The 22961-nt window shown below is 41.6% G+C and overlaps 1 protein-coding gene and 1 pseudogene across 8 annotated transcripts in view; both read right to left on the bottom strand.

Moving 5' to 3' along the window:
- Positions 1-22961, bottom strand: part of ZZEF1 (zinc finger ZZ-type and EF-hand domain containing 1) — a 127997-nt gene that overhangs the window by 74763 nt on the left and 30273 nt on the right. For 6 of the 8 annotated variants that reach the window (XM_019926862.3, XM_019926858.3, XM_019926860.3 and 3 more), the window contains exons 2-11: positions 21556-21700; positions 17888-18082; positions 16194-16365; positions 14494-14693; positions 12657-12867; positions 9124-9240; positions 7897-8075; positions 6232-6330; positions 2244-2335; positions 1712-1860 (exon numbers count right to left, since the gene is read on the bottom strand). In XM_019926862.3, the coding sequence (XP_019782421.2) occupies positions 1712-1860; positions 2244-2335; positions 6232-6330; positions 7897-8075; positions 9124-9240; positions 12657-12867; positions 14494-14693; positions 16194-16365; positions 17888-18082; positions 21556-21649 (1508 nt within the window). In that variant the 5' untranslated portion in view covers positions 21650-21700. Of the gene's footprint in view, positions 1-1711; positions 1861-2243; positions 2336-6231; positions 6331-7896; positions 8076-9123; positions 9241-12656; positions 12868-14493; positions 14694-16193; positions 16366-17887; positions 18083-21555; positions 21701-22120; positions 22766-22961 lie in introns of those variants that run through there. The other 2 variants (XM_033848316.2, XM_073798017.1) reach the window with 2 other exon arrangements.
- LOC109548611 (etoposide-induced protein 2.4 homolog pseudogene) lies at positions 2345-6222 on the bottom strand (annotated as a pseudogene).

Here is a 22961-nt window from a genome sequence, read left to right as displayed (position 1 = left end):
TAAGGTCTCTGTTCTTTCTTCCCAGCCCACACACTCCTCCAGAATGACCTCTTCTAATTCATTTTAAACTATCAACGAGGGCTTCCCTGGTGGCGCAGTGGTTGAGAGCCAGCCTGCCGATGCAGGGGACACAGGTTCGTGCCCCGGTCCGGGAAGATCCCATATGCCGCAGAGTGCCTGGGCCCGTGAACCATGGCTGCTGAGCCTGCGCGTCCGGAGCCTGTGCTCCACAACGGGAAAGGCCACAGCAGTGAGAGGCCCACAACAGGAGAGGCCACAGCAGTGAAAGGCCCGTGTACCGCAAAAAAACAAACAAACAAACAAAAACCTATCACCGAAATGTCTCTCATATCTCTGCCTTCAGGACAACATCTCTTCCAGGTTCCTGACCTGTTTATCCAACTAGCTGTGGGATATCTCAGAGGCTTCCTAGAACCTCAAATGCAACAGGACCAAAACTGAGCGCATCATCTTCCCACAAACCTGTTTTCCCCGAGGTATTTTCTGTCTCAGAAAAAGGCGCTACCAATGTCCCCTCTGGCGAGCCAAGAATCCAGGACTCACTGATGCCTAAGCCTCCTTCTCTCTCCTACTGTACATCAGTCACTCAGCAGGTCCTGCCGCTTCTACTTTCTAGCCGTCTCTTCAATCGTCCACATCTCTCCATGGCTCCTGTTGCTGCTCTAGTTGAGGTTACCCACACTCTGGCTTCCCAGGTGACCGTGACAGCCTCCCCCTTTTCATCTGGCCTCCCCGCTTGCTCTCCTCCAGCCCACCTCACATAGCAGGCTCCAGAGCAGCACTTCCAAACCACAAATGCGATCTCTCCTCGTTCTTCTTGAAGCTCCTCAGCAACACACTCCACCCTGCTCCCTTCCCCTGCCCCCATGGCTTTCAAGATAAAGTCTAAACCCTGAAACAGAGACAAAAGGGCCTTAACAACCTGACCCTTTCCTAGCTCTCCAGCTTCACCTCTCCCCACTCTCCAACTCACGGCACACCTCAGCAACGTGGGGCTCGTCAGTCCCTTGTGTACGCCAGACCCCACCTGAGTTCTCAACTCTGCTCTGCTCTTTGCTCAGGCCACTCTCCTTCCACTTCTTCAAGTAGTTAATTAGCTTTAGCTCATCCATATTCAACACTTCCTCCGGGAAGCCTTCCCTGATCAGGTCAGGTGCTCTGCCATATGCTCCCAGAGCACCTCATCCCTCCTACCCACCTCGCATTTATAGTACTGTGACACTGCAGGCTTTATCATCTGTCTTCTGAGCTAAACAGTAGGCTCCACAGAGCAGGGAATGGGCCAATCTGCTCATTACGGTATCTTCAGTACCTAGCATCAGGCCTAGCACATCGTAGGTGCTTAATAAATATTTTCAGTAAAAACACAAAAATAGGAGGAGGGAAGCTGGGGCCTGGGTAAATTTTCCAGTGGCTAGATAAGACTAGAGACCTCAGGCTGCCCACAATTCAGGCATGTATTATTACCCAACCATTTTGAAGATGTGTACACCTGGTCACAGAAGGGATCAAGTAAGAGACTATGAACAAATTAAAATATATGTCTTCACATGTGCTGCCAGAAAGCAATGAATGCTCACGGCCACTGAAGATGGGTTAGTGGCAACTTTTCTATAAAGAAAACGTATTTCACCAATAAGAGAATGTATACAATCTTATTAACTATAAAGATTTTTATTCTGTTCCTTACCTGCTTTTTACAAATTGCCTGAATTCCTGAAGCTTCCATTTGTCATATTTTTCAAACCTTTTGAAGTGTTCTTCTGCATGAAATTTATCAGAAGATGAATTATAGGCAAACACCAACCCACACTGGGCACCAATGCCACCACGTCGAACCTGGAAATAGAGATCTAAATAAAGTACATCAAAGGGACCAAAGTTCTGTGGCCATTTTGTTCCCAAATAATATGGTCAAATTCAAATAGCTTAATGCAAAAATCAAACCAACAAACTGAGATTTAAAATACATTAAGTCCTGGAAAAGTAAGAAAGCTGCTTCCCAAGAAATGATTCCTTACTTTTCTTGATCCTTATACTCACACCATCTACAGACTTAACAATCTATTCATCTTTGTGCCCTTGCCCTCTGCTACAGGCCTGACACAGAATAAATAATCACTAAATGTTCAATGAAAAACCAGTGACATGGACCTCCGAAGTACAATCATATTTTTAAAAATAGCAGTAACATTTCCTAAAGAAGGCAGCATAAGAATTACCATAATTCTGATCTGAGTAACTTGAAAGGCAGATTCAGTTCCTGTAGAAAAAATAGTACTTGCTCTGGTTTTTCCAGTCTCTGTAAGAAAACCTACAAAAAAGAAAAACTAAAGTTAGGATGACTGAGGCATCTGTAATAACCCTAAGAACTAAGACCAACAAAACCAAAGCATATCCTTTGAGGCAGAGGGCATCTAGTCTACCTGGTTCTCTCATAAAAATTAGAAAAAGAAAGAAGAAAATTAGAAAAAGAATTCCCCTCTGGGCAGAAGCAACCCCCCGAGAGACACCGAGGTAACAGATCATGGTCCAGGTATAACTTGGTCAGAGCAAAATCTTTTCAACTATACAGGCCGCTCAGCTCTGAGGTAACGATAAAGAAATTAAAAAGTTGATAAAGACTGTGACTTTAATTCAAAGAGACAAAAGACTGGACAATCAATCACCTTTCTAAACCATTCCTGAAACCATGACTGACGTTTGGCTGGGCTGTTAGAAGCAAGCAGGCTTAAAGGCTGAGAGAGGAATTAGATAGCTTCTTGAATACTCTTTCAGGAAAGACTGTAAAAGTCTTTGAAATGGGCAAGAAAAGCATGCTGGGTGTTTGTTCAGTGCACTCTTTGGGTCATCTCCACCTTTCTTTGTCTCTGAACTATTTTACAACTCTGTAAATTGTAGAATAGTAACAGTAATGCAAAAGATTCTTGTCCACACAAATAAAAATTGTGTCTATAGGAACATAGCTGATTATTCCTTATGAAGACTGACCAATTTTGCAACCATCTGTAGATTTGTGTCAGCATTCTTACTGGTCTATGTGTATTAATGAGTTCTCCTTTGACCTGCTTGTAACATCTTACTGGTTCCCTCAGTAATTAATGGGATAAATAAAAAGATTGACGTCTTCATTTTATATTTGTATGAGAGTTGTGGTTCACCTTTTTTGCTGTTGTTAATTATCCTTTAAAAATTTACAAAAAGGTCTGTTAAATCCAAAGCTGCTTTTCTCTTTCCAACCTCTGTAAATTATATAACTTACACATTTACTCAAATCAGCCTGACCACCCATTCTTCCTGAAACCACGAACTGCTTTCAACCACTCTGCCTTATCAAGATGAAAAGACTGAAACCAATTTCATGCTTATTTCATTACACTGGGTTCAATAAAACAAAAATTTGTGAAGTTAAATCTCCGTAAGAGATTTAAATAATATGCATTATTTGTCACCAAAACCAAGAAAATTAAATCCAAAGGAACCTTTACTAAATCACAGGGAGAAGCTATTATTGATCTAATGCTATCAAATAGTAATTCTACAGACAATTTTAAGAAGTCATACGGCCAGAAATTCACACAATTCTACTAACAGTAATACTAAAAACGATCCCACTTATTGAACTGTCACCTTTCCTAGGAGGTCTGGATGCCTCTAACTAATCAAATCTATTGTAAAGGCTGAAATGCTGCCTGGGAGTAGCTGCCAGTTTTCATTAGTCTCAAAGTAGCTGAAGCAATAATTTAAGTCAAAAGAATCAGATTCTTTTAAAATAACATTGCCATCAATTTTTTTAAGGCCCAAATAAATACATACGTTAAACAAATAAAGCTTAAAAAGTAAATAAATAAAACCTCTGTGCTTCCTTTTCTTGGTAAAAAACCAGCTCATAAGTCTAACTATAATATTTTAAAGCTACAACTGTTTGGACACCATGCCCCTCCTGCCCAATTTATTCTCTTAAAATGACAGGAAGAAAATAACCAATCTCAAACGTAAAGAATTCAATAACCCTACTCCTTCAGTTCTATTGGCAGCAGTCTGCACTCCTTTAAAATGCCAGACTCATGGCTGTGACTCACGGGAGGTCAGCCCTCGGAGTGTCCACGTTCGTGTTCTCCGGGCACTCTGTGCAGCAAGGGGGAACGTCCAGTGTTTCCCAGAAGCTGGGGAACTTGAAAGGTAGCAGTGAAAAAGAGCTTTGGCCCCCGTAAGGGGAAGAAACAAATCACTCCTCAAAACCCCACAGTTCCGGCTGTGAGGACTTTCCTCTGTCCTCCCTGTCTCGTCAGGTTCATTTTTTTGTAGAGGACGGAATCCTAACCTGAGTTACAAGAAACAGACAGTGACGGTTGTGGAGGGAGAAACCAGGGGAAACCAAGGCTCCTCCCCACGCCCAGTCACATCCCACCTGGGTGCTCATCAGAAACACAACAAAAGCAACAAATCCACACACTACAACTAGTTTATGCAATTTATCCATGCAAGGTTAGGTGGAAGGCAGGGAGGAGAGGGGGATGGATGATACACAGGGAGAGTAGCAAACTATTCAAATCAGACCAGGCAGAAGAGCTGGCAAATGCATTTCAATAGCTACAGAAAAACCTGTGGTGCTTTCAGACTTAGAATGGTGTTAAAAATCCAGGCTGATTTTAAGGACAATGAAAACACCCTGTATGGTATTATAATGATGGATATAGGTCATTATACATTTGTTCAAATCCACAGAATGGAAGACATCAAGAGTGAAGCCTAAAGTAAGCTATGGACTTCCGGCGATTATGTGTCAATGTAGGTTCACCCTTCGTAAAAATGTACCACTCTGGTGAGTGATGTGGATAATGGAGGAGGCTCTGCATGTGTGGGGCAGGGGGCATACGGGAAATCTCTGTACCTCCTTCCAGTTTTGTCGTAAACCTAAAACTGCTCTTAAAAAAAGAAAATACAGTCTTTAAAAAGAAAGACTAGATGGAGACAATCTGAAATTGTTATAAAAGTTTAAAAAAGTAAGATAAAATAAGAGAGGCCTTTCAGTAGATGATGATGAGAGTATGAAAAAAAAATCCATACACTGGTTTTAAGAAGATTCTGCCTTACATACTCCAGAGACAAAAATCCCAATTCTTCAGAGAGCAAAGGAAAACTGCAGAGGGCCTTTGGTAGAGTGGTCTTGCTTTCCTGAGTGTGGGAAGGGGGAAACGGGCAAAGAGCTGCCACCACCTCCTCCCAACCCCACTTTGGACGGCAGGTGACTGGGCGGTCTGAGGTGGCCTTCAGGGTGGCAGGAGATGAATGTGGGGGAGGAAATGTGTCTGCAGAGGCTGAGCTGCTCAGCGAGGACTGCAGGAAGCCTGTCTCATGCGGTAGTCATGGCTTAAGAAGACCACCAGGAGGAGGTGGGACTGGTGAGGCACGTTTTCCCAGGCGTCTTCACTTCACTGGTGCTAATGACCACAGGAAACAGAACAGAGAGGAGGCGACTACTGAGAATGCACAAGGTCTGTTCTGCTGTGAGGCAAGCCAAGGCGAAACCGAGTGCAAAGTGGTAAGGCCAGTTCCCTTCAATGTTTGATAACTGCTGGAACATTCCACGTCCTTTTCTGAACTGGCAATATTCAAAGCAGTATAGTGAGTAGAAGGGGACATGTGCAGGCGACTAACCAGCTGGCCAACAAGACAGATGAGGAAGAGACTCACAAACACTCCCTGGATGAGGAAAAGAGCCACAGCGCTGAGGAGCACATCAGCAATCACCATGCTGACGCCAGGGAAGGAGTGAGGCTTCCTTCCAGACACTTCAAATGCCAGAGCAGCCATATGGAGAAATACCCTCATCTTAAGCTACGTTTTTAGCACTAAGTGCTACTGATCCACTGAGTGTCTCAATACTTTGAGATAACACAACAGAAAGACAGTCTGAACTTAAAAATGGTAACTTTTTATATTCCAAGAGGAGAAGTCTTTGCTTTTCAAAACTGAAGGCTCTCAAGTACTTTTAAGTTGTTACAGGTGACTGACACCTAGCAGGTGGCAATACTGTAGTGAAGAAGTCACGCAAATGGTTCAGGAACCACTGAAACCAACTGAAGGACATCGCAGCGAAGACTGCATATCTTGAAAGTTTCGAAGACCACAGTGCGGTTTCACACAGCCTCTAGTGAGCACCATGGCCCTTTCGACTCACTAAAACCCGACAGGTCCACCACTCACCGTCCCTCGTCCACGGCTCAACAAGGAGGTTTTCAGGTCCTGACTTCTCTTCTTTTCCCTTGACATCACAGGCCTGAAGAATCAACTGCAGAGGTTTACCTAATCAAAGAAAAGAAAGAGAAAGAGACAGCCTGAAGCTAGCGCTACGAAAAAATGGAAACTAGAACTCATTAGTGCAAATGGAGAGCCTGTGGACGCCCAGACTGCTCAGTAAAAATCTACCCATTTAAAAGCTAAAATAGGAAGTAATATTAGACAAAAGTTGACACCATCCTTTTCTGCTTTCCTGAAAGAAACAAAGTACAGCTTATGTCCCTAAGTAATTCTGAGGAGAATCATTCTAGAATAACCACTAGCTGGAAACGAAGCACGCTATAAGACACAGATTAATAGCACAGGCTCAACATATTTGTGTGCCGAGTGGGGGGAAAGGAGGAATTCCTAAGACACTGTTTTGGAGCCAATAATTAATTTTATTGTAATTGCATTTAAATATATAAATAATGTCTTAGCGTTCTAGGTCTTGTTTCTTTAAAACGTCTCCAGGCAAATTTTGAAAGTTTTCAAAATTATAAAAATCAACTTTTGCTATAATGATCTGAAAATTTTTCTTTTTCTTTTAATAATATAATGAAAACCTTATAACCCTATTAACCTATAACCCAACCCAGAACTAGAACATTATCAATAATGAACAGTCCCCCTATGCATTCCTCCTCCATCCCGTGCTCCCTGCTCAAATAACTGCTAAACTGAATCAAAAACCTTTCTGGAGAATATTTTCCAGACACTACGTATCCCTCCCATTTAGCTGTGCCTTCTACGGGCCCCTACCCCTCCAAAAAAATGACCTTTCCAAAACTGGGGAGGGACTGGATTTACAAGACATCGATTGTCAGACTTAAAAAATTAAACATAAAATACATTATTATAAAGTGATATTTAGGCAAAGGTACAAATATCATGAGGAAGTATCACAGTATTGCCTCTATTACTGAAGAGGATGGGATCCAATACTGTACTTGTGGACAGAAACTTTAGCACTAGAGGCCAGGACAGCACATGTCCACTGCAGTCATCTGAGAGTAGCTGTATGGACTCCTGTGTTGAGAAGGATTAGGAGGCCCCACCCTGGGTCAGTAGAAAAGTGCTAAGATGGACTGCCATTGGGCCCAGGAGGGGAAAGTGATAGCAGGCATGTCTGTATGACCATCTATGTTGTCCCAACCAACTATAAACTATCACGAGGATGCAGAGGGATGGATTCCAAGACAAGGATCCTTTGCTCTGGGTCTGGGGTAGTTTCCTCCCTCCTCCAGATGAGAGGTACTCCAACTTCCCAACCTCTTGACCTACACCATGAGACACTCCCATACTTTTATCAAAGATGGCTGTGTTCAAATGGCCACCATGCCTAAGTGATTAGGCCAGTAAATCCTGGGAGTACAGCGTAGTGAACACTCAGGTCCCCTTCTGCTAATGCATCCATAAATGAACCAACATCTCCCTTCTCCCTACCAGCCCCAAAGAAGACACGCTCTTCCAGAAATCATTGTATAACTACAACGACCGAGCCCACAAACTACACAAAAAGATAAGAAGATGCCAGGAAATCCCACGTTGGTGACGGTTTTATGACGTGTGCATCATGCCGAGGTCATTTACCATATTTAAGGAGCAGGTTCTGCCTGACTGATGCCATGGATGAGATGAGGGATGAGGCATCATAGTGTGTGTCCAGGTGGTCAGTGACAGTACACAGAGAGCTCAGCACTTTGGCAACACTCCCTCTTGCTAGTGCAAAAGCCAGAAGAGTCAGCTCCACCTCTGGAGTAGAAGAGCAGCTATAAACAAAGAACAAAAAACACTTCACTTCTTAAAACTATGAGAAAATCCAGGTAGCTCAAACTCTGTGTAACTGATTACATAAGCAACATCAAGCTGCCATATGCTTTCTCTGTTTACCAGAAATACTTTTTCAAAATCCTTACGACAGCCTAAAGAAAAACTAAATCAACCCAGAGGACCAGGAAATTAAATCCTCACTTCTGTAACCTTCACCTATAAGTATTAAATAATGCTATCAACTTTAATAAGGCAAACTTTATAAACCAAAAATAAATAGGCTGTTGCAATAAGCCCCTGCTATGAAGAAGCCTCGGGTAATAATTCGGCTTGGCCAGAGTGTTAAGGGCTTATTCCTTCAAACACCAATAACATGCTTTAGATCTATTCCACATCACATATGCTTTTTTAAACATATTACACTGAAACTTTTAAACCTGTCTAGATGGGGACTTCCCTGGTGGTCCAGTGGTTAGGACTCCGTGCTTCCACTGCCGGTGGCATGGGTCTGATCCCTGGTTGGGGAACGAAGATCCCCACATGCCATGTGGTGTGGCCAAAAAGAGAGAGAGGAAAAAAAAAAAAACCCTGTCTAGATGGCTCAGGGCCTGGTTTGTACTCTAACAGGGCTCACTGTGACAGAGCTGAGTGTCCCCACACTACGCGACCCCTCAAACAGCTAGCAGGGTGTCCTTTCCCAGGTCTATGGACAATCAGGCTTGTTAGACCTGTTCGCGGAGACAGCAGGTGCTGGGCTGGGGATGTGAGGGAACTGAAAGGCTTTGCATTCTGGACTTTGAGACCCCTGCTCTAGCTGAATCTGAGGATTACTCCGCACCCACCCCCAATTCCTGAGGGCAGGTGTACTGCTAGATCATGGAGTTTACACGGGTACACTGTAATTTCACTTTCTCTTCAGTCACTACAAATGATTCTTTAAAAAACAAAAAATCTTTAAAACATTTTAAAATTAAAAAAAAACAAAAAGGACTTACCAAGCACATATGCCCTCTATCCCCCACCAGCCCTTATCAACCTTAATTTTACCTAGTTATCCTTATGAGGAAGCTGTCCACTTCTTCCAGAACGTTGGGAGACAGGAAAGTTGAGAAATCTGTAGATCCTGGTGAGAGGGAAAGTGGAGGCATGTGCTGCAGTGCCTTCCTAGGAGTGTAAAATGTGCAATCAGAACAATCCCTGGCAAACAATAAACTTAATACAATTTTAGACAAAAAAAAATGGTTGGAAGCTTGTTTGGATTAATCCCTTATCAAGAAACAGACAGTGTTCCTACAGAGAACCTGGTACGTAACACAGATCAGCCTTTTTCCTGCAGGGGTCCTGGTGCTAAACAGTTTAATGAGGTTTCTTCCTTTTCTTTTCTTTTTTCTTTAAGAGTTCCATTTCCCTCTATAAAAGCTCATTCAACCCTCTGGAAGCAAGTGTTCATTTTAAGTAGTATAAGCAAAAGACATATGTCTACAGAAAAACCCTGAGTTCTTAGAGAACTTGACCCCAGGGGCAGAGCTGTTTGTGACACACAAAAAAAATTCATCTTCAGATCTCTTGTATCTAAAGACGCATCATGATATGTTTATTTTATCCTAAACATATCAGCATCTGTCACCTTCTCTATTCCTGCCTGTGTTTCTTGGCCTTTCTACCTCAGAGTCTGCTTTAATCTTTCTCTTTTCTCATCTCCTTTTACAATAGCTTTACCTCCTCTGGACCAGCAGTCATCTAATAAATTTATGCAACAAAATATTACTGAGCCCTACTTGTGCCAGCAACTGTGCTAGGCAATGAGTGTACCATGAACAACATGAAGGTACAGAAAAAGTCACTCAAAATTCTACACTTGATAGTCATTTTATAATAGTAGTGGGAATCCCTGAAACTATTTTATTTCTACATTTCACAACAGAGACAAAACAGCAAGGCTAATAACACTGTGTCAGCTTCCACTCTGCTCTCGTTTCTTGTCCCCTCTATATGAGCTGCATCAGTAGGGCAGCTACACTAACATACAGTCGATCAACAAGGTCTAATGCACCTAAGTGGCATGCAAGGATTTACAGAATTTATTTCCACTTTTGTTTCATAATATTTTTTTCTTATTTTTCCTCATTGATTTTTTTAAAATAATTTTTAAATTTTAGAATAGTTTTAAGATCACTGATATTTAAAAGTTAGGAGTGAAGATACCATTGCCAATTAACTATTACAACTGTTTAGGGATATATCCGTTCTTCAACAACGTGGCATAGCTTCACAAAAATAAGGCAGAAAACTTTTCCTCTTCCCCTTCCTGAAAATTCAGTCCATAAAGTAGGGCTGTGCAAGGTAGGCACTCGTGTGTCCTTGGGTGGGTGAATGGGTGGGGTGCATGGTGGCCCAGAGCGAGGTATTAGAGTGGGGTACTGAGCAAAGGGACAGCCTGGCATGGAATGCAAGCACCAAGAGGGTGAGGAGGGTGTCCAGGCAAGGGCCAGGGAGGTGGGAGACTGGTTATATAGAGCGGAATTGTTCAAATAAGTAAATATTTTAGGGATGATGGGAGCCAGGTTTCTCACAATCACAGAAGGGAGTTACAAATAGAGAAAGGGAGAAAACTAGAATGAACAGCAGTGCTGGATTAGAATTAGAAGTTATCAGAGTTTATTAGAAGTATAAACTCAGAGTTTTCAGTGTTACAGATATAGAAATAAATATAGGTGTCAATGTGTCTGTGGATACACATATGTGTCTATTACTTACACACAAACATGTATTTCCCAGCTGTGTACACTGAAAGAAGCAACACTCCAACAGCAATGAGTTTAGTTTGTTTCTAAACACGACTCTCCACTAAGAGTGACCATGACTCCTGAGCAAAACAGCTGATTCTAGGACTATGGCAGGGAACATTCAAGATAAGCCTGGAATATCTTGTTGTAAGGAAGTGTTCCAAGAAGATGAGGACATATCAAAAGGACATATGAACCAGACTGAAGGGGTTCCCATCGGCCAAATCTGGGCCAATCTGACCGTCAAAACTGTGATGGATTATAACTCAGGGAATAAAACAGGAATCTTGAGTCATACCAATATAAAGTTTGATGAGGAATGGGATATTTACATAGTCTCAAAGCACCTCCTCACAAAATATTTATTAATTACAAAGGGAAAAGAATTCTTCTACACTGGAAAAGTCTGGCAGACACCACTTTCATCAAAGGGTTGAAGTTAACATCACCAAACTAGTAATAGGACAATCTGAAGCTGTGTGTCGCTGATGGGATGCAATGAGAACCCATCATCACTTCTATGACATTCCTGCCAAAGATACAAAATCTAATCTTAATCATGATGAAACTTCAGATAAACCAAAACTGAAGGATGCTCTTCAAAATAACTGACCTATAATTTTCAAAAGTTTCAAAGTCTTAAAAGTCAAGGAAAGACAGAGGAATTGTTCCTTATTGAAGGAAACTACAGAGACATGACAATGAAATACTAAGTATGATTCTGGACTGGATCCTTTTGCTATAAAGGACATTACCGAGACAACTAGCAAAACTTGAACGGGATCTGAGAATTAGATGGTAGCAATGTATATCAATGCTAATTTCCTGATTTTGATGGTTGTAGCAGCATGTTCTCATTTGCAGGAAACACATACTGAATAAAATATTCAGGAACCATGGGGCATCAGGTTAGCAAATTACTCTCAACTGGCTCAGGAAGAAGCTACTTTTTCTTTTTGCATCGAATTTGCAATATTTCTCTAAGTTTGAACTTTTTTTATTTTTTAAATTTTAAAACAGGCAGGAAGAAAGGAGTCTGGCCAAATATTACCCTTCAGATCTAGCACTGCCAGCAGTATTATTTGCTGAAGAGTTTTATTTAATAGCAATAACAAATCTCAAAGAACATCTACAGAACAAAATATTAGCTATCTCTTTTATCTGATATTTTGACAGCCTGCACTAAGAGTGCCTATTATCAGTTATTAAACTTACGTATAACACTAATACTTCATTGCTACTGAAGCTAGTTGCTTTGCCTTATATATTACAACTGAGTCTTTTTGCCCTAACAGTTTTTAGAAGAAAATTTTCAAAGGTACTCTACATTTAAAAATAAATTAATTTGGTGTCCTTGAAAAGATTTGACTCTTTAGTGAAAAGAGCTTTCAACCTAGGGCCTAGGTCCAAAGACCTGGATTCAAACTGATCCATCACTGCCTGGTCATACACCTCAGGGAAGGTCACCGTATCCCTGTCTATAAAACAGGGATAATTTTTACAGATACATTTTATGACATAAGTAGGTAAATAATATATAGCATCTGAAGGTGTTTTATCCCATATAAATTGCTATGTAATGTGAACAACTGTTCCCCAGTGGATAAGGAAGAGGAATGGCATGTGGGACCCCCTCACAAGATAGAAGCTGAAGGCACAAACAACAGGAAACAACAGGGCACCTGGGGCCCAGCTACTGACTGAGTCTCGATGATCAAAGGCTGCTCAGTGACTCGCCCTAAAGGGTTAGAGAATGAGCACCCCGTGACAAGCCTGGAAAGCAGAGCGACTTACTGAGTGTTGCGTAGCACTGTTTGGACAAAGGCGGGATTTGTCTCCATGGAAGCCGTCACCAGAGATGTCAGCAGAGACCAATACCATATTGCAGAAGCATCTGAGACTGAGACCCCAGACTTCTTGACTCTCTGAAAGCCAACAGCCCTCAGACCATGAATTCTAGTGTCACATCCATCACTAAGACAACGCTTTATGTTAATCTGGACATCTGTCAAGCGCAAACAACAAATTCAGTATTGGATTAACTTCTTCAGTTCAGCAAATTCTAGGCTTCCAACTAAAAGCAAGATAGTAATTCACATTTCGAAAAGAAAATTCTGAAGATATACTCTGATGCCAGAAATAAATGATGTGTGCAATGGAGCTAGTATATATAATAAATTTGTCAAAAAAGCATTGACCAGGCTTCCCTGGTGGCGCAGTGGTTGAGAGTCCGCCTGCCGATGCAGGGGACACGGGTTCGTGCCCTGGTCTGGGAAGATCCCACATGCCGCAGAGCGGCTGGGCCTGTGAGCCATGGCCGCTGAGCCTGTGCTCCGCAACGGGAGAGGCCACAACAGTGAGAGGCCTGCGTACCGCAAAAAAAAAAAAAAGCATTGACCAATCTAAGGAGTCAAAAGAATCATGTGTAAAACTAAAGGTGGCTTAAATCTATATATCACAAAGTTTCATAGGCATTTATGAGTTCTGATAATTAACACAAAGTGCATTTTTAAAATCCTGATTAAATACACGGTAAGAAAATGTCTAAAAACTTTTCCTAGAGTTCCGAAATTTGGATGTTGTTATGAAACAGCAGCTGGCTCACAGCAGTTGTGAGAATTTCTTTTTAATTATCAAGTCCAGATAAATGGCATAGGCATGACTCACTTTTAAGAGCTGTCATAATTTCTTATTTGGGTTGGAAAGGAGGTGAGAAGTTTAAAAGGACACAATTTAGGAAAAGACCACCACAGTATAAGACAGGAAGCTTCTACTCCACAAGCTTAACTACGTCTTTGCCCAGGGGTGAGACACAAAGACTCTACCTCCCCAGGCCTCAGTTCCTTTGAGCAAAGTAAGAATACTTCTTTTGGCCCAGGAAAGCATTAGAAGAAATGAGACAAAACATGAAGCATTCCGGCTCCCTGAATGAAATAAGCCTGGAAAGAAATCACAGAATTGTGATTATTTCCAAAATGCTATGTGTGAAGCAAGGTTATAATAGTATAAAAATGGAAACAAACTAAATGTCCAAGAATAAAAGGCTTGTTAAAATTAAGGCATATTCTTACAACACTAAATAAAGGTGTGCATGAATATATAAGACAACACATTAAAAAGTTACAAAAGGGCGTGTACAAAATATCACTATTTTTTGTAAAAAGACATGTATAGATATATGTAAATATATATATGCAAACCTATTTTATTTTTTAAAATGTGTATATATATATGTGCGTGTGTGTGTGTATTTATACACACAGACATACACACACACACAAAAATGTAAGAAAAGGTCTGGAAGGATCCATACCAACGGATTCACAGCGACAATCCCTGGGTAGTGGGATTCTGAATAATTTTTATCTAAATATTTCTGATTTTCTAATAAGAAAACAAAAATAAAATATTTTTAATTAAAATAGGCTTTACTGCTTTTCTATAACTTTTAAAAACACTGAATAGGTGAAATAATGACCACTTTCATGTATATGATGAGAAGCAAATCAAATCTCCAGAGAAAAGCAAACAGCTTTTCTACTTCAGAGGTCTTCCCGCCAAAAAACATGACTTCTTCCTCCCCTCCCAATCCCCTTAGTTAGAAGGGCAAGACGTATCTTGGTTGACTCACAGAGCTGACTGATGTTGGCATTTTCCAGCAGTGTCACATAGCCAGTGACATTGCTGGGAATGTGCACGTCGCGGACTTCCTGAAGATCGCTGGCACTCCTCCCCACAGCTACAGTCACCTGCTGCGGCATGTAGCTCTGGTCAGTGGCAGCCACTGCAATGGACAGGTGCCTAAGCACAACATCTGGCTTCATTTTTAAACTGGAAAACACGGAGAGCAGAAACTACAAGTGTTTATACAGGTTGAGAACTGGCAGGGCCCACAAGTCCCATCTCTTAAGATCTTACGTGTGATATACCCCAAGACTGATTCCCCTAAAAGCAACTAACTTGAAATGCTGGCTATTAGTTTCAAATATGACCTTCCCAAGTTTCTAAAATTCCTTTCAGTTCAAGATCAATCTTCTACTTCTTTTTAAGCTACTAACACAAGCAGGAAAGTACAATATGAACAGTCAAACAAAATCCCTTTACCTGGCAAGAAGCAAATTTCTAAACTGCATGCAAAGAACTGGGTATATTCCCTCATGTATAGATGGCTAAAGAGCATATTTATCCTCTATGAGAAAACAAGGTAATTATTTCTATTTCCACCAGCTGAAATCAGCCCATTTTCTGAAGGGACAGGTGAAATTTTAGATAGTAGCTTCATCATAGTTTACTGTCATCTATTCCACTCCAGTGGGGGAGTTCCCTGGCGGTTCAGTGGTTAGGACTCCGTGCTTCCACTGCAGGGGGTACAGGCTCGAGCCCTGCTCAGGGAATGATCCCCCAACGTGCTGTGTGGGGGTGGGGGAAAAAAAATTCCACTCCAGGATTCCTGACCACCCCCGTTCCCTCTTTCTCTAATAAACTGGCCAACTTAGTTGTACACAAATTGTTTAAATGTGCAGAAAAAATCTTGAGAAGTGAAATCACATCAGATATAAGAAAAGTACTTGTCCCTTGTGATATTAATCTTCCTGAAAACCTAGTGAAAAAGATCTGAAATCCATATCATAAAATATTAGTCAAATGCTAATTTTCTCCCTTAAAATACCAAGTAATTTTCCATGTTTATGAATATATGAACCAGGTTAGAAAATTTTACATGATTCCTTTAACTTGATTCTTTTCTTTTTTAATAATTTTTTTCATAGATTTATTTTTATTTATTTATTTATTTTTGGCTGCATTGGGTCTTCATTGCTGCGCACGGGCTTTCTGGTTGCAGTGGCTTCTAGTTGCAGCGAGCGGGGGCTACTCTTTGTTGTGGTGCGCAGGCTTCTCATTGCAGTGGCTTCTCTTGTTATGCAGCATGAGCTCTAGGTGCGCAGGCTTCAGTAGTTGTGGCATGTGGGCTCAGTAGTTGTGGCACGTGGGCTCAGTAGTTGTGGCTCGCGGGCTCTAGAGCGCAGGCTCAGTAGTTGTGGCACACAGGCCTAGTTGCTCCGTGGCATGTGGGATCTTCCCGGACCAGGGCTCGAACCCGTGTCCCCTGCATTGGCAGGTGGATTCTTAACCACTGCGCCATCAGGGAAGTCCTAACTTGATTCTTAAAGCATCTTTCCAGATAGTCACAAGAAGAAAAACACTAGCCAGTTAAGTAGAAAATATTCTAAAATTTTAAAAAATAATTTTTTAACACATTGTTGGGATAAGAGAAAGAAAGTGGGTAATTTTCTTGGACTTTCACTCAAGAATTGGTATTACAGCACCCACCGAATCCAGTGTGAGCGGGCACTGCCATCTGACTGCCAGTATGATGACGTTTCTCCATTTGTCATCTTGTCAATGTCTGCAGGGTTGGAGGATGTTTCTATATAGGTGTAGCACTTTGCTACTGACTTGAGTTTGTCCATCTCTGGACTTCTAGTTAGATCTCCAGGGCTCTCTGCAAGAAAAACCAGATTTTATCATAACATCTCTTTCACAAAGAATCTTTAAAAAGATCATTTAAAATATCTAGCAGAAATATGCTTGGCACTTTGGCCCTAGAAAAATAAATGCTCCTTAAAATCTCCTTCCAAATTGGAGAACACGTGTAAAGCAGAAGGACTGCTCCATGAGCTGACTGTAGTACAACACAAATCCACTGATATATCTGCAAAACCACCCAAGAGATGAATATGATGACTTATAGTTTGAATTTACATTTCTTTAATTATGAGTGAGATTTTTTTAAGCCACTTGTTTGTAAGCCACTTGTGTTTCTGAGTATGGCCTGGTCCTGCCCTCATCTATTTTTGTTACTGGGTCACAAGTCTTCTTATCAATTTATATATTTTATGTACATTATGTAATGTATATATACACCTACATAGTAAGTAATATTTACTAACTGTTTACTGTGAACCAGGCACTTTTCTACACATTTTTATGTATTAATTCATTTTAGAGATGAGGAAACTAAGGTAATTAAGTAATTGCCCAAGGTCAGAGTTAGTAAAAAAAAACTGAGTCTGTCACAATGTTACAAAATATACTTTTGTTCCTTAAAATGTCATTTGTCGTTTGACTCTGCTTATATTTTTTGCTGTACAGAAATTTAAATTTGCATACAGTCTAACTTATTAATCTTTTCTTTTGTAGTTTTTGAGTTTCATGTCCTGCTCAGAAAGGTTTTCCCATGTCAGGGTTTTTAGCTCTTATAGCTTTCTTTTCGGTTGAACTTTTTAATCCCTCTGCAATTTATTTTCGTGAATACAGTGGGTTAAGAATCTTGTTTTATTTTTTTCTGCAAATGGCTAACCAGTTCCCTAACCCAACTTGCTTACTAATTCACCTTTCCAACCTGACGTGTAATGCTAACTATATCTGGTACTATATTCCCACATGTATTTGGGTCTATTTCTGGACTCTTATTATGTTCCACGGACCTGCTAATTCACAGTATCAACTTTTGTTGTGGTCACTAAGTGAGTCTGTAGTGGCTTCCCTCATTTACTTAACAACTATTCACAGAGTACCTACTATGCGGCAGGCATAGTTCCAGGTGCCAAGGATAATGAAGCGAACAGACAGACAGAAACGCAAGTAAATACTAATGCTACAACCTCAGATGATGATAAGTGCCATTTAGACTATCAAACCTGCAAAGGGGATAGTAACCAAAAGGTGGGGAGTGGCAGGGGTGGGGGCATTAGTTAGGTAAGAGTAATGAGAAAGGGCCTTCCTGAAGTCACATCTGAGCGGAGACTTGGGGTTATGAAGAGGGTGAGAGGGAGGGGGAGGGGAAGGAGAGGGGGAGGGGAAAGGCAGAGCAGGTCTTCATTCTTGTGCTACAAACTGGTCACTATTACATTTTCAGAAATAAAAGCAGGGAGAAGTGTTGGCTCGTCCTATCAATAAATACCACACTTGGAAGAAACGATGATCACGCCTTCTCAAGAACACCCCCACCCCTGCACACGTACCCTTTTCTTTTTGTACCAGTTGATCCAGAGAGTCCTTCAGAACAGAAGCCCTCATGGTGCTCATGTTATTGCAGTGGTCCAACATTGGGTAGGGGATGACGGTGCTAGAGAGCCGGTTGCGATGCAGGAAGCGCAGGATCATTGACGAGTGAACATCCAGGCCCTCCTTGGACTCTGAAAATATGTCTATGAAACCTAAACAGACAAAATCCATCTTTGGTGTTTTTGGGAACCCACCACAGTAGTTTCCACATCCCCTGCCTGGCGGCCTCTCTGAATTAGCTGAATTAAAAGCAGCCGGCAAGAATCCTCACTGATAGTTTCAGCTTTCATCACTGAAAAATCTAAAAAGGCTTTTAAGAAGTGAATCAGTGGTAATCTCAATTTAAAAATTAACTTCATTGTAGTTTAACAGAAAGTTTAGAAGACTCAGAATAGTGATTATTTGTTTCATTCCAAGCTTCAAATTTTTATAAGTTTAATTTATAAACCTAAATACTAACTTGAAATTTTTAAAGAAGTTTTGCATATAGAATGTGGGCTAGGAATAAAGTTTATCACGTTAGAGAGTAAAGGCATAACTGCTTTTATACTAAGCTACAAAAAACCACAATAATGAAAATATAACCACTGCCCTGACCACAATTCCCGATGGCATCTTATAGTTTTTAAGGTCCTTCCACACACAGCACCTCTTTTGGTCCCCACAATAGGGTGGGGGGGTGGAGGGTGGGGGAGAGAAGGCACCGAAGGTACTGGTATCCTCCTCTTACAACTGAGGAAAACGAGGCTCAGGTGACAGACCAAGACAACAAAAAAGGGGTAGGACCGGAAGTAGCTCCTCGCACTGCCTCCGAGTGCTCCTTCCACCATTCCAGTTTTTTCTCTCCAGTGTGGCTCCTCTGGAGTCTCCCCCATCTGTCCATCCCTCTGGCCGCTGCCCAGGCTCTGGCCTCAACACCGCCCACTCATACACCTCCCCAGATATCCTAAGCGGCTCCCCTGGCTGCATTTTGTCTGACATTAACTTGAGTAATCTTACAAAAACACAAAACAGGCCATGTCTACCCTGTTTAAAATCCTTTCATGGTTCCTCATAACCTACAATAATATGCTTGGAACTGAGGTGCACATAACCCAGGCAGTTAAGTGAAGAGAGAATAAACATGGCAGCTTTTCCTGGAGCTCAGATATGCTTGTAGATTTGGGGAGGATTTGTTTTTCTTTTCGTTTTGCTTTCTAATTAAAACAAAAGTATATTATAATTGTATCATTTGATAAACTGTCACAAACTGAACACACCCACGTAAGCAGCACCTAGAGCAGGACTCCAGAAGTCTGCAGGAGAAACTACTTTTAAGTGTGAAACAGAAACATTATATGAGAGCAGAAGGAAACTTTGCTTTGATTTTTTTTTCTTTTTGCGGTATGCGGGCCTCTCACTGTTGTGGCCTCTCCCATTGCGGAGCACAGGCTCTGGACGCGCAGGCTCAGTGGCCATGGCTCATGGGCCCAGCCGCTCCGCGGCATGTGGGATCTTCCCGGACTGGGGCACGAACCCGTGTCCCCTGCATCGGCAGGCGGACTCTCAACCACTGCGCCACCAGGAAAGCCCTGCATTGATTTTTAAAGATAAACATAAGATTGTAGAGAAACTGTGCCCCTGAAGCAGCCCATTTGATTCTGCCCCCTACACAAAACCCAGAGACACTGGTTTGATTTCCCAAGCCGCAGAAGTTGATGCCATCCCTTGCCTCTCCTCTTACAGTTCTTTCCTAAGCAGAGGCCCACAGTAATACCCAAACCTCACATGATGACGCTGCTGATGCTGCACTGATCTCAGAATCCGTGTGATGCTTGTAATGGGAAAACTTCTGTCATACGCTGAAACAGTCCCGGTAAAGGGACTGTCTCTTTTAAACATTCAGCACCCATACAATGAGAAACAAAAGGAATAAGTGTCAGTCTGGGTTAGGCAGAGGGACCAGGGAACTAGGATCCCACCAAAGAGGTGAGGCCAGCTCACCAAGGTTCAGCCAAGGACTGTGAAAAACAACTCTTAAGTTGGCTGTTGATAAAAATTTTGAGTAGAAAGTCCTAACTCATTGGGATTTCCCTGGTGATCCAGTGGGTAAGACTCTGAGCTCCTAATGCAGGGGGCCTGGGTTCCATCCCTGGTTGGGGAACTAGATCCTGCATGCATGCCACAACGAAGAGTCCGCATGCCGCAACTAAAACCCGGCGCAGCCAAAATAAATAAATTAAATAAATAATAAATAAATAATTAATTAAAAAAATAAAGTAGCGCTACCTTCAGTGTTGTAATTAAACAAAAGAAAGAAAGAAAGAAAGTCCTAATTCACAACCCTGCTAATAAGGTAAGAACCTTGGGATCTGGACCCCCAACTTTTCTAACCTAATCTCCCCCTCTCCTCAAGGTCACCCAGAGCAATGGTGCACTAACTATTGGTGGATCCCCTGGTCTCCACTCCTCTCCTCTCCTCCCAAAACATCTCTTTGAAGTGTTCAAATAAACTCCTGATGCTATCCACATGCTGGTAACACAGAGGTGGGAGTAATACGTAAATGCCAAGATGTAAGTTAGTTATGCATAATTCAAAGCATAATTTTAACTGCCATGAGAATAGGAGAAAAGTTAACATGTACAGGTTACCTATAATGCTCTATAAAAGTTATGCAATTAAAGACAATTTGAGGAAGAGTGGAAATAGGCATTCTTCATTGAGATACAGAAACCATCCTTCCCTAGCTCAACAGATCCTCAGCAGGAAGTCAGAGAGGTCAAGGACAACCAGTTACATTTATGTATCCAACAAGTCTATCTGCCTCCTTGCTGCTGGAGCTCAGGCTCTATACTAAGTATTATGACTCTAAGTACACAGAGCAGGAAAAGCTCTTGGATAAGATAAACTGAACCAAAAAGATGATATGCCAAGTTTTTTTTTTTTTTCCTTTCAAACTCAATTGTTTTCTCACTAGAAAAAAAAAAAAGGTAATTTTATTTTGATTCTGTTTCTGAGTCCCCCAAAGAAACCATCAAAAACATAGACAAAATTTTTTCATAGGTATAATGTAGAAGTATTGCTTAATTTTAAGCTATTTTTATTCTTACTTAAATTTCTGAGTGATAGCTTTCTAAAAAAAACACTGGGTGCCTACCATGTGCCAAAAATTGTACTAAATGTGAGGACACAACAGAAATAAAAGAGAAGGCTCCCTGCCCTCGTGGAGCTCACAGGATAAGAGTGAAGACAGACATATACAAATAAGTGAGTGATAATTAATTAATTAATTACAACGGTAATATGTTGCAAAAAACAAATGCAGGATGCTAAGACAACATACAGTTGGGGCCAAGGAAGGCTTCTTGAGAGACTGAAATAAAGAGATTCACTAAGGAAGGCAGTCTCATGACAAAGGTTCATAAAAACATGGTAGAACTGCTCAACCAACACTGTACTGGGAAGCAAGAGAAATGATTATAGTGAACACTAATTCAGACCACGAGCTTAATGACGACTATCAGAGAAGCACATTTATTTCATGGTGCCCACAAGTTTGCCTAATTACAACCCACATTATAGCAAAGTTCATTTGGGCTTTAAGAGAGCGTTCCTCAGCATTCAGCACTCAGATGACAGCCTTACCTGGAACAAGAGAACAGGCTTGCAGCTGTCTGATGATATGGCTCAGCTCCCCTTGAAGATTAGCTCCACTGGAATTCTTGAGAGCCTCCAACATGTTCTCAGCATCAACGGTACCATCACCCTCGGCGTCAAACTGAGCAAAGGCCTAAAAGAAGAGATGCAAGAAAATAAGGTCTGTTCCAAATCCTGAATAATTTTTTTGACACTTCCCAAGACCAGTGATTTTGGTTGTTACTGTTGTTGTGGGAAGAGTTCCTATACATCATTCAAAGAACAAAAACATTCAGGATAGTAACTCACTATGCTCTGCAGAATGTGTGTATAAGTACTGCTACATGTATGCACAATTTCATCATCTCATCTTTCAGGAGAGTAAGCCCCCTTCCCCCAAATAATTTCAGAAGAAAGCAACCACTGCAAAAATGTTCAACTGGTTACAAAGTGCCAAAAACAAAGCATTGGCTTAGGGTAGCACCTCTGGTTTATCTGGGCTTTTTCTTTTAAACACTCTTTGGACACGAGAGCTAACTTGGTTTATCTACTTCATAGCCCTGTTTTCACTAACCTTTAACCATAATCTAATTTGCTCCCTGTTCATGTTGGGTCATCTGGGGAACCGGGTACAGCATGGGATTTGGCTTGAATCCTGCTCTGTCACTAACTGTCCATGTGACTTTACACACATTTCTTTGCCTCCGTAAGCCTCAGCTTCTTGATCTGAAAAATGGAGCAAATATTACCAAACTCACAGACTGCTGCCTGGATTAAGTAACATTGGCACAGAGCCCAGTATAGTGAAAGCACAGAAGCAGTGCAAAGTGGTCCTCTTCTCCTTGCTAATCTGCACTGTTACCTCCTCTTGTGTCCCTGACCCTCTCTCACATCCTAAAGACTTTCCTCACCCAGCAGCTGCCCCTCTCCCCAGATCTCAAGCCCTCCTTCATCAGGGGCTTCTTTCTTCCTGCAGATACACTCACTCACAAACATCCCTCACCATGAAATACTTTAGGAGTCTTCTACCTCCTTTCTAAGTAATCCTCTCTCTTTCTTAAAACTCCTGCCCTCTTTCCTTACTTCCCCCCTCCAAGAAAAATGGAAATGTCCCACTGACGATTCATGACTGACACAAATACCCCTATTTCCATCACAGACCTCTGAACAATGCAGTGTTTAATAGGAACACATGCAAATTCCTGTGTTTGGGTCCAAAAACCATGGACATAAATGCAGGATGGGGGAGAGAGTTTAGAGGTAGAATGTGGGAGAAAGATTACAGCATTCTTGGGGAGGCGGGTGGGAGGGAGGCTTGAGAGGGAGCGGATATGTGTATACATATAGCTGATTCACTTTGTTCTACAGCAGAAACTAACCCAACATTGTGAAACAATTATACTCCAATTAAAAAA

This window comes from Tursiops truncatus, chromosome 20, assembly GCF_011762595.2.
Source record: "Tursiops truncatus isolate mTurTru1 chromosome 20, mTurTru1.mat.Y, whole genome shotgun sequence".
Classification (NCBI taxonomy): Eukaryota; Metazoa; Chordata; class Mammalia; order Artiodactyla; family Delphinidae; genus Tursiops; species Tursiops truncatus.
The sequence above is the reverse complement of the archived record's forward strand: the minus strand, read 5'-3'. Positions and strand labels throughout refer to the sequence as shown.